General features: G+C 47.0%; 1 protein-coding gene across 8 annotated transcripts in view; it reads right to left on the reverse strand.

Moving 5' to 3' along the window:
- The window catches only part of Scn8a (sodium voltage-gated channel alpha subunit 8), a 184150-nt gene that overhangs the window by 79772 nt on the left and 91812 nt on the right, over window positions 1-12566 (reverse strand). For all 8 annotated transcript variants that reach the window (XM_037197355.1, XM_028874539.2, XM_028874541.2 and 5 more), the window contains exons 7-11: window positions 8665-8886; window positions 7209-7272; window positions 5645-5786; window positions 4312-4518; window positions 1566-1859 (exon numbers count right to left, since the gene is read on the reverse strand). In XM_037197355.1, the coding sequence (XP_037053250.1) occupies window positions 1566-1859; window positions 4312-4518; window positions 5645-5786; window positions 7209-7272; window positions 8665-8886 (929 nt within the window). The remainder of the gene's footprint in view (window positions 1-1565; window positions 1860-4311; window positions 4519-5644; window positions 5787-7208; window positions 7273-8664; window positions 8887-12566) is intronic.

The following is a 12566-nucleotide window of genomic DNA, read 5'->3' on the forward strand; positions in this document are numbered from 1 at the left end:
TGCCAGATGGAAGAGACACTTTCAACTCAAATGTCACCAGGCACCTCTGCTCATTTTCTGTCCACTGGCCCGGCCCGTATTCTCCAGCCTGTCTGCTCCTGCCTACCAAGCTCACTGCTCTCAGCACCTCCACCGCCCATGCCCCACCGTCCCATCTCCTTCTCCGTGAACAACAGTCATGTCGGTAGCCTGCGTTCTTTCCCTGACTTGTTCTCCCCGAGCGGTGCCATCCGGTTTCACGGCTCTAGCGTCTAACGCTCCGGTCAGGACATCTTCCCAGAACCGCCACTCTCCTTTACTCTAATGCCCGAAGGACCTCAGTACCTGATTATACCCAAGTCACTCAAACTTGGGATGTCTAAGCTGGAGTACACTTTCCTTCAAGCCTGGCGCACCCTTCTCTGCCTCACCAGCACGCACATCCGTTACCTGTGACGGATTTCTGTTTATCCTTTAAGCCTCATTGAGAATTTATCTTTCCCAGAAAGTTATGACACACGACTCCAGAACAACCCTAATATGTTTCATTTATGGAAAAATATATGTCTCACACACACACACACACACACACACACACACACACACACACACCTGGCTGCCATACTGCACTGTAAGATCCCGAGGGCAGTGCTGAGGTTTAACCATCTCTTAATCTCTAGGACCTAGGACCATCCCTGACTCTTGGTAGATACTCCATAAATTCTTGCTACATGAACTTTCAGAAAGTGACCGCTCCACAGTACAAGACAAAAAGCAGAGAGGGAGAGGGAGAGGGAGAGGGAGAGGGGGAGGGAGAGGGGAGGGGGAGGGGAGAGGGAGAGGGAGAGAGAGAGGGAGAGAGAGAGGGAGGGAGAGAGGGAGGGAAAGAGAGAAGGAGGCAGAAGTGTAATGGAAAAGCTTCGTGAGGTAAGCACAGACCGACAGGAACAGGAAGAAGGGTGTGCACAGGAAAGACCTGCCGTGATAAACTGGACAGGACTGGCCAAAGCCTAACCGGGAGGTAGTAGATGCAAAGGCAAAGGCGTCACCTCTGTGACTAAAACAGAAGACACTGGCTCCGCTGCCCCCTCCCTTGTACTGTGCTCTGCCACACCTGACAGGTTTGCAGGGTTTTCTTGAAATAGGAATTTAATGGTTAAATACCTTTAAACCCCAAAGTGGCCCATCACATGCTGATATTTACAGTAATAAAGTAACTGACAGTTTCTCTGCCTTAGTCTCTACATTAATCAAAGTGGATAAAACTGGAGGTTTTCAATACAGTACGGGATAATTGATGGCACTATATGGCACAACAATTAATTGCTAGAAATTGCCATGCTCAAGGAAAACACCTAAAGACCTCCACAACAGCTGTTATTAAAAGCCCCCTGGTGTTTGACCTCCAGGCTTGCTAATGTGATGTAATCATTAGTGTGAAGGGCCCTGAGGCTTCACCTACAACAGGAAGGGCAGGATTAACGAGTGTCAGCAGGGTGCTGGTGAGGAAGACCAGTGTACGGTGAGCCCAGGAGCTGCGAGGCCAGGTGGGATGCTCTAGGCCTGAGACAGCGCAGAGACTTTACCTGGTTCATGATGGAGAACTTCCTCCCTATCCTGTTGTCCGGCAGCCGGAAGCCCTTCCTTCTCATTCCGTCTTCCGACTCTGACTTAAACACCTTCTCGGGGTCTCCTTTCTCCTCCCCTTCGGAGAGTTCCTTCTGCTTCCTCTTTTTCCGCCTGTTGCGACGCTCCTTGGCACTCTTAGAGCTGAGTTTAGAAAGTTCAGAGGAGCTCCGCGGAGAGCCAACCCCATCTTCTCCCTCTTCTTCAATGGCATCTTCCGAGACCGTGCCTGCGGAAGTGGCCATCGCGGCAGCCTGGGAAAGGGGCCACACCGACAGACCTAGTCAGAAGCACTGTCTGGGGCCACCCATGCCAGCCATTGATGGATAGGTACAGGAGGGAGCCCGCCCTGGTAAGGAGGAGGCTGTGGTCCGCACTGGATGCTAACACCCTCTGGGTGAGCTTGCAGCCTGGTACACAGGCCTGAGTGACCAGAGCACTCATGGCAAGCACACTGGGATTCCTTAGCAACAGCGGAAATGAATGCTTAGAAACCATATTACATATTATTGGGCAAACACCGCAAAATACATACGTGTATCTGCATACTTGTATATGTATATATACGATCAGAAAGATAAATGGTAAGAGTAAGAATCACAGTTGTTTCTACATTTTATTTTTTGCTTATAACTTCATTTTAAATATTAAAAATATTATTCATTATTGTATGTATGTGTATGGTGTATGTGTGTGTGTGTGTGTACAGAGATCAGAGGGACAACTTTTATGAAATTGGTTTTTTTTGCATTCCACGTTTAATGTGCCCTGGGGCACTCAAAATCAGGTCACCAGGCTTGTGTGGCAAATTTTAAACCCACCGATTCATCTCACTGAATCTCCTACTTCCTTAAGTGTGCGAGTGTGCGTGCGTGCGTGCGTGCGTGCGTGTGTGCGTGCGTGCGTGTGTATATGCTCTTATGGACAAGGGTGTGCAGTTGAGGCCAGAGGTGAATGTAGGATTCCACCCACCCTTTTTTTGAGACAGGGTCTCTAACTAGCCTGGAACTCACCAAGCAGGCTAGGCTGGCTGGGCAGGGATCCCTGGGATCCACCTGTCTCTATCTCTTCCAGGTTAGTATTACAAACATAAGCCATCATGTGTGGACTTTATGTGGGTTCTGGGAATAAACTTAGATCCTCATGATTGTGTGGTAAGCACTTTATTTGACAGAATTTTCTCCCTAGTTCCCTATTTTATCTTTTTAATGAGGAACAATACTCTATGGCCGCAGTGAATCCATGACGGGTATCCTAATGGTTTTCTGAACCAAAAAGTGGCTATGTTAGGGGTTTAGACCCGATGTAGAGCACCTGTGCTCAGGATGCAAAAAGTCCTGTGCTCGGTTCCCAGCACCAAGTCAGTAACAAACCAGTCTGTACTGACTGGAGCACTAACTACTCACCTGTCTCCTGCACTAACTACTCACCTGTCTCCTGCACTAACTACTCACTGTCTCCTGCACTAACTAACTACTCACCTGTCTCCTGCACTAACTAACTACTCACCTGTCTCCTGCACTAACTACTCACCTGTCTCCTGCACTAACTACTCACCTGTCTCCTGCACTAACTACTCACCTGTCTCCTGCACTAACTACTCACCTGTCTCCTGCACTAACTAACTACTCACCTGTCTCCTGCACTAACTACTCACTGTCTCCTGCACTAACTACTCACCTGTCTCCTGCACTAACTACTCACCTGTCTCCTGCACTAACTACTCACCTGTCTCCTGCACTAACTACTCACCTGTCTCCTGCACTAACTACTCACCTGTCTCCTGCACTAACTACTCACCTGTCTCCTGCACTAACTACTCACTGTCTCCTGCACTAACTAACTACTCACCTGTCTCCTGCACTAACTACTCACCTGTCCTCCTGCACTAACTACTCACCTGTCTCCTGCACTAACTACTCACCTGTCTCCTGCACTAACTACTCACCTGTCTCCTGCACTAACTACTCACCTGTCTCCTGCACTAACTACTCACCTGTCTCCTGCACTAACTACTCACCTGTCTCCTGCACTAACTACTCACCTATCCTCTGCACTAACTACTCACCTGTCTCCTGCACTAACTACTCACTGTCTCCTGCACTAACTACTCACCTGTCTCCTGCACTAACTACTCACTGTCTCCTGCACTAACTACTCACCTGTCTCCTGCACTAACTACTCACCTGTCTCCTGCACTAACTAGTCACCTGTCTCCTGCACTAACTACTCACCTGTCTCCTGCACTAACTACTCACCTGTCTCCTGCACTAACTACTCACCTGTCTCCTGCACTAACTACTCACCTGTCTCCTGCACTAACTACTCACTGTCTCCTGCACTAACTACTCACTGTCTCCTGCACTAACTACTCACTGTCTCCTGCACTAACTAACTACTCACCTGTCTCCTGCACTAACTAACTACTCACCTGTCTCCTGCACTAACTACTCACCTGTCTCCTGCACTAACTACTCACCTGTCTCCTGCACTAACTACTCACTGTCTCCTGCACTAACTACTCACCTGTCTCCTGCACTAACTACTCACCTGTCTGTCTCCTGCACTAACTACTCTCCTCTCTCCCAGTCATCACAGACCCCGAATGCTGAGCTGAACTTGTCAATAAAGAGCAGATGCAGTGGCAATCACCGGAGCTCAGCACCGACATCCGGAAAAGGCCGCTGCACAGCGCCACTCACTCACCTGGGCCTCTTCCTGCTGCTTCTTGAGCTGCTCCAACATTGCTTTGAACTCAGCTTCTTTTTGCTCGGCCTCTTCCAATGTGGCCTGGTTCTGCTCTTCATAAGCCATGGCCACCACAGCCAAGATCAAGTTCACCAAGTAGAACGAACCCACAAAGATGACCAGGACAAAGAAGATCATGTACGTTTTCCCAGCTGCTCGTAAGGTCTGAAAGACAAAGGCCGCCTTCTCAGTTATTTCCATGGAATGAAGCAGGATGAAAACACTCCGTGAGCCCAGCTCCTCAGCAGGGACCACTGCTGGCGGGGTAGGTCAGAGCTGCCTTGCAGGGCATTCTGCACCCATCCCATATCCCAGCGGTCAGATGCCCGCCTAATGTTCAACCCTCACTTCCACTGTGGAGAAAATATCCCCTGCAGTTTGCTTTCAGAGAAAAATTGTCTGTCTGTCTGTCTGTCTACCTTAGACAAGGTCTCACAATGTAGCCCTGGTTGGCATAGGACTTGCTATGTAAATCAGACTGGTTTCAAACTCGCGGTGATCCTCCTGCCCTTGTCTCCTGACTGCCAGGACCACAGACCCACATCACAGGCTTAGTTAGCTCATCGTTTTTTCTTCCAGTTAGCAAGGATTGAATGGTATCTGGTGTCTATTGTGCCCAACAGTAAGAACTGACTTTGGATTGGAACTAGAAGCTTCTCATAAAGAGGTTATTTTTGCAAGGAGAGATCCCCCCCCCCCAGCTGAGGACCGAACCCAGGGCCTTGAGCTCTACCACTGAGCTAAATCCCCAACCCCGAGATTTACTTTTTATTCTCTAACTAACCAGCAACATCAAATACCACAGTCAAAGAGAAAACAATGGATTGTCATGGAATCATCAGCAACACTAATCTCCTCATTGTGACTTGTGTACAAGACACCTGAAGTCATCAGTGTGGCCCAACAGTTTGGGGACCAGCCTTAATCTCACTCACACCACATACCTAGACAAGTCCAAAATTAGCGCTCTAAGTCATACTTCAAGATCCCATGGATAGAAATCCCATCATTTTAATACTGGAAGGTGCCTTGTACAAACGAGTGTCTGCTATTTCTTAGATGCTCTGACACCGAAACCCTAGTAGACAGAGAGTGAGGGGGAGCAGCCGGCTGCAAACCTCCAGGCTGGCCTGAGGCTGTCAGGTGTCAGCTACAGTGGACCGTGACTACACATTCCAGAAACCGGGCTGAGAGCTGGGTGAATTCATCCATCCTGCTGTGTGATGGATGTCCCCGACTCATCATATCCTCATACGAACTTCATCACTAAAGAAAAAGAGGTATTACTTACCAACTGGTATAAATTCTCCCAATAGTCCTGGGTCATAAGGCGAAATAATGCCAAGAAGGCCCAGCTGAAAGTATCAAAGCTTGTGTAACCATAGTTGGGGTTCCTTCCTGCTTTCATACACTGGTATCCCTCCGGGCATTGTCTGAAGAAAGAAATGGGTGTACAATGGGATGGGGACCCAGCTCAGTGGAGGAGTACTAACCTAGTAACTCCAAGTCCCTCAATTTTATTCCTGGCAACACACACACACACACACACACACACACACACACACACACACACACACACACAAAATGAGACAGAAAGAAAGTTTAGGAATTTTCAAAATTATCCTACCAAGTCTATTATCAAGAGATAACAGATTACACAAACCCATCTATTCCATGCCCTTGAAGATAGAAATAGCCACCTTTACAGCCAGGAGAACAAAACTGGAAGAAAAATAAGGAGAGGGAGAGAGAAAGGAGGGGAGGGACAGAGGGGGAGAAGAAGAAGAGGAGGAGGAAAAAGAAAGGGAAGAAAAGAACAGCTACTCAACGTCTGGGAAGGCCTAGAATCGAGTAACCTGGTGGTCTTCAAGGATGCAGATGCTGAGATCTGCGTACACCTAGCTGCTGAAGTTCAGTGGGTGGAGCCCACGGACGTGACTTTAGAGACAGGTCAGATGGCTGCATGTGGGCCAAGCATAAGAACCACTGCCTTATGATATCACAGATCCATATCAATGTATAATTTCAATCAAATTATTAATTGATTAATCATTAATTCAAATCAGCAACTACTGTCAATGACAAATACTTAAGTTAAGCTCAGGTCTTCTTAGTTGTCTGTTTTAGCACAGGAAATGGAGATTAATGATATAAATATAAATAAATGATATCAATTATATTTCTTCTGCTTTTGGACTCATCTGATGTCTCTTTTAATGTAATTTCTAGTATCTACTTCAATAGAGAACTTAACACGACTTCTGGTTGTCTGGGTCACATTAAAAGAGCAGGCGGTACCCAGGGGACCAATGCACTGAGTGGGCCATCGTCACCCTACATGTGTGTACAGAGTAGCTGTGTGGATAGACTCTAACAGGCCCTTACAGCAACCCTGTGAGGAAGAGAGCACAGCTTATTAGATCTCTGTCACGGAGGAGGAAGCGGAGACTTGACTAGGTCAGATGGCTGGGCACCATTCTTAGATCTTGTGTGCTCTGGGTTGTCCATGGATGTTGAACTCTCACCAAGACAGTGTCCTTGTTCCATATTGTAACAACTGTGTGACTAGAGGATGAGAGGGTCCACAAGAGGCATGCAAGCTATTTGGTGCTACAGAGTTTCCCTATCTTTCCACATCTTTGTAGTTTGAGATTACTGGTGCATTCACCTTCTAGTGAAATGTCAACTCTGAATGGTCAAATATGAAACAGAAAGAAAATCTGAGTCAGCCGATAGGTCAGACCCATGTGTAGGACCCACAGTATGAGAGCATAAAGAAAGTGAGGCTATTGCTCATTTAGACCCAACTCATACTAGGCACATTAATGAAGAATAACATCAGGTGAGCTACTTACCCAGCATCGGAACTGTTCCCACAGAGCAAGGGCTCTAGCATGCCAGGAACCGTGTAAAAGTTTGCTAGAAAAGTTGGAAGAGGCAGGAAATGAATAGGCAGATTTCAGTGAATGAGAGAATAAGGTTACACGGTCCCTAGCCTGCCAGCAGGAGCAGCTATTGATTTTAGCTCATATAACTCTTTCCCAGCAGCAGAAAGCTGATGAGAATCCCTCCCATTAATGACCTCCTGAATACATCTACAGCAGAGCTACCCTGAGCGCCCTCGAGGAGAAACTGCATTCGCAGGCACTTGGCTCCCTGGTATTTCAGCTCGGTACACAACTTGGATTACAGGGTCCAAGTCAGTGGTTCTCAACCTTCCTGAAGCTGCAACCCATGCATACAACTCCTCACGCTGTGATGACCCCCAACCATAAAATTATTTTGTTGCTACTTCATAACTGTAATTTTGCTACTGCTATGAATCCTAATGTAAATACCTGACAAGCAGGATATGGTCCCAGGTGGGACAGAAACTTCCATCCAAAGATATGTGACCCCCAAATGGGTCTCTACCCACAGGTTGAGAACCACCAGTCTAAAGTAAGCTTCTGAGATCTTCATCCCTTTATATAACTTCACCCTTTTATCCTTGTAATATTTTTACCAAGATGTTCTAAAATTCCGCACTAGACATAAGTTGCCATGTCCTACTTTAAATCAGAAGGCTCTGCCCCTGAGATCGCCTTTGCAACACTTTCTTGAGGCTACTTAATTGATTTTATTTCTCTCGTGTGATGACTAGTGGTGATACTGCTTTTTTTTGTTGTTGTTAATAGAACTATCGTTACACCAAATTCTCTTTAATGCAAGACCCCACAGTGATTTGATTCCTCAAATGAAGTTATTCAAGCTCCTTAACTGTAGTAAGATCAAATAGTATCTCAGAGATCACCTGACTGCAAAGCTCTTGCTGGCATTAAGGAGCTTTGGTTCCTAAGCATAGTCTAGACTGAACGCGTGACTGACTGTTCCAGGTAACCCAGCAACAAAAAGCAGCTTACTGAGAGTCTAGACATGACTTCTAAAGCACAAGTTTATGGGTGCATGTGAAGACAGTTTAAGTGTTCACTTGGTTTCCAAGGACTGAAGCTTAGTCAGGTGTAGGGGTGAACACCAGCACTCAGGAGGCAGAGGCAGGCAGATCTCTGTGAGTTCAAGGCCAGCCTGGTCTACATAGTGAGCTCCAGGGTAGCCAGGGCTACATAGTGAGGCCCTGTCTCAAAATAAAATTAAAAAAAATAATAATAACAAAGGAGTTGAGAGCATCTGCAGAGTCCCACCTTGGACAAGGGGAATGGCTTCTCAGGCCGAGAGGCAGTGCTGAGCCTTTCTGGGCCGGGCCACTTTGTGTAGCTCTCCTGACAAGTAACGTGGGTCAAGCTTCCCTCCTGCAGTGCAGGGAACACCTACTTTTATTGTTGATATACTCTTCCCAGTCAAAGCCTCGGGTGCCATTTTCAAGGTAGCTCTCATTGAAGTTTATGGGCCACACCACACACTTGTTTCGAAGGTTCCCCATGAACAGCTGCAGGCCAATCAGGGCGAACACGCTCAGGCAGAACACGGTCAAGATCATCACATCGGACAGCTTCTTCACAGACTGAATGAGGGCACCCACGATTGTCTTCAGGCCTGAAGAGATAGAGCCCCCCCAAACCAGAGTCAACTCAAGTCCTCCCTACTTCCCCAGCCCTCCCCCAAATTAGTCCTACCTCCAACTCTCCCACAGCACCCCCTTGAAATACAGCCACTGATCTTGACACACAGAATGAGTAGGTAGAATTATCAGTTTCCAGAAGGATCCATTTCTAAGTCAATAATCCTTTTCAGAAGAATTGAAAGAAGCTGCTTCTATTAGCAATGTGGCTCCTTCCTCCCTGGACGCACTTCCCTCTCCCCAGGGCCTTCCCACAGGCTGGTCCCTCCTCCCAGATGCTCAATTCCTGCTCTCGCCCTCCCCACCTAACTCCTCCCTGCCCCAAGAAGCCCTCCCTGGCTCCCCAGCTCGCCTCCCTCTCCAACCATTGCTATTGCTTGAGCAGAGCCTTCTCGTCTCCCTGTACCACCTGCCAGGGTTATAACTCATTTTCTGTCTGTCTTGTCCACAGCTATAACATAGCGTCTAACTCACAATCAATATTTGCTGAGTAAACAAATAAAAAAGGACCAGGGACTAAGGAGGTTTCCAAGTTGGAAAGGGAACCACTGAACAGTTTATAAGTCAGTGAGAAGCAAGAAGGTACAATATCTTTTCTGAAGACCTCTGGAAACGCCAATGTATTGAAAAGATTAAGTGTTATCAATACAGTATTTACAGTTTGCCTTTCCATTAAAAAGTACAAGTCCTGCTTGCTGCAGTAATCTTTCTTGTGTTCTACATTAAAAACAAAACACTTGTAACTCATTTTAATGTTAGGTTTTATTTTATTTTACTTTTGTGGTTGGTGCTGGGAATTGAATTCAAAGTTTTGTGTACTTCTGGCACATGCCTCCCAAGGAGTTGTGTTATACCAGTCGGAATTTGAGGTTTAAAGTGTGAGGCAATGGGTTCAACTTTAAAGTTGACAACGGCCACTCCCACACTGCACAGGGAGATATCAGTGATGGGAGACACATAAGAATACAGTTACAAGTTTATGGTGCTTGAGCCAAGAGTCTATGTGTGGCAATCCTCAGCATGTCCCACGGCAGGCGACCACAGGACATGGCCCACAGAACACGGACACTCCTGCAGTGTACAAGATGAGCAAGAGGAGACTGAGTCTCCACACACAGGCCTCAGGGATCAGCTTTTGATGGGAAGAAAACAAGGTTGGCATTCCAGAGACAGCTGACGTGAGCTTTGCTGGCCCTGGTCGGGCGGCTCATCACTAATCCTAGTCAAGGTGTGCCACTTACATGTGTCATCTGAGCGCTACAACTAACCCTCTGGGCTCTCGGCATTCTACCTTTAAAAGGAAAATTAGAATGAGGCTGTGTTGATGTCAGAGCATTTGACGAGCATGGGGAAGGCCCTGGTTTCCATCCTCAATCCCACCAGAAATAAATGAGTAAAGAGATGGTCGCAGCTGACTACCAGACCGCTGTGAGGATTGAGCATGTTTCATACTTAACAGAGCAGCTGGTGCACGGTGAATGCGGCTAATTATTGTCTGAGCCTCAATTTATTCATCTATAAAGATTTGCAATACCAATTTCATTGAATTGTCATGACATTTAAGTAAAATAACAAATATAAAAAATAACTAATGCAGGACATGACACAGATCATGTGTCACGTATCATCATTTTTATATCTAGTGCCCCCTCAAAGGCTTGGCTGGGATAATGTCCATCACAGGGCTAACCCCACGTGACGATGAGCTAATGGGTGCTTGGGAATGCTTTTTGGACCCCTGTATTTTGCAAGTGACTATCTAAGAGTTAAGCCCAACAGAATTTTCTTCCTGAGTCCAACAGTAGCAATGCCTACTCTAGAATCTGGCACAAAACAGGTGGTTTAATAAATGTTTACTGAAAGAGTGAATAATAGGGATTTTATTTTCTTACAGATAAAAAGAAAGACATCTAAGGGGGAAAGTGTACAGAGGCCTGGGCCTTCTTACAGCACAGCCTTCCTTCGAGGGGATGCAAGGGGAAGAGAGCTTGCCTGGGTTCCGGAGACACAGCTTTCTCCTCACTCTCTCTCCCACAGGGCTGTGCAGAAGAGGAGCCAGCAAGGCACTGAGTAGGTCGGTCACTATTATGACCTGCCATGGCTATGATAGGTCACAAGCTCGAGGTCACTTCTCAGAGCCTCAGTTCTCTCCCATAAGATGTACATGGCAGTGGGCAGTGAAGGAGAGAAACTGATGAATCTTCTCTCAGTCTTTAAAGATAGGGTGGAGATTCAAGAAATGAGGTGTCACCGACCTTTTATGCCCAAGGCCTGTGATCGCACAGCTAGGTACACCAAGTAGAAGACAGTTATCAAGAGGTGTCCCAGAGTTATGCAACTGAGTTCCGGACCACTTCTGAAAATGGAAATTCCTTGTTATATTTTGACTGGTTTGGGGTAGGCCTACAGTGGGCCAATAATCCAAGTTCAGGCATCTAAGCTACTGAAGAGTGATTCAGAGAGAACAACTTGGTGGGTCCCTGAAGAATGGCTGCCATGTTTCTTCACCTAGACTTTTTAATAAAGAATTTGCACAGCTACCTCTTTTAAAGGCACCAGACAAGTGTCTATCTGGACACTGGATGATCATCTAATGCCTCTGGCATTGCTATTTTAACTGAACCAAAAAGAGTGCTGTGTTCCTTACAATATCAAGAAGAACTTAAAACCACAAAACATACAAGACAAAAGGGCTTGTTATAAATAAAGTGAATCAATCAATAAATCATATAATTTCACCATGACTCTGACCTGATTTTCCAGGGTGGGAAATCTTTGGGTGTTCCAAGTCTGTATAACGAGAAATTCTAGGCCACAAGATCTAACTGTCCCTGTCCCTGGGGGTGTGCTGTGAGCAGCTTTGTTTGTACAGGGTGACTCTCTCTTGGTACTTATGGATGATAGGGTGGACATCTCACCTAAATCCAGACCTTTCCTATAAGGATCTGGAGCAGGACAAGAGACAGTCATCTGACCACGTAGCGAAATATTAACACAGAAAACCGAGAGGGAGGCAGCAGCCGCACTGCGTCACTTTAAGATTGACAGAGGAGAGGAATTTGTATTTGAAGAAAGAAAAGAGACAGGCATGTGGAGAGAGAGGGGTGGAGACAAAGCACTTGGGAGTCTCTGGGGTCTCCTGGATCTGCATTCTGCTGGCCCCAGAGGTGTACAATTGGAAAGCCCATGGCTTTCCAGCAGAGCTCCTGCCTAGCAAGGCCTGGCCCTGGCTTCCTAGAGATGGGCCTGCCACCGAAGGTGGCTCACTGTCCCTTCTCCATCAGCCAGATGACTCAGCTGAAGAAATCTGGAAACGTCAGTCCTCACAGCTAAAAACCCTTCCCTCAAGCGTTCTGATGTCTGAGGTTTAGATGGTCCTGCTGGTGAGTTTGTTTTGCTTAAAATGTGGCAAGTGGAAACTTAGCTGGAAGTGACATTTCAGCTGCTTGTACTTCACAGAGGCTCAGAGACATCCACCTTAATCGGGCAAGAGGAATCCACATTAACAGCAGCCATCTACAAAGCACTCGCTGAGATCTCATCCAGACCCCAAGGAGAAGGGGCCCAGGGGAGAGAAACGTGGTGTGGCCTGAGGCGTGCAGACGGGCAACACAGATCACTGAGCAGCACCGGGAGCAGCCGCCAAATTACACTG

The sequence above is a fragment of the Peromyscus leucopus genome, chromosome 20 (genome assembly GCF_004664715.2).
Source record: "Peromyscus leucopus breed LL Stock chromosome 20, UCI_PerLeu_2.1, whole genome shotgun sequence".
Classification (NCBI taxonomy): domain Eukaryota; kingdom Metazoa; phylum Chordata; class Mammalia; order Rodentia; family Cricetidae; genus Peromyscus; species Peromyscus leucopus.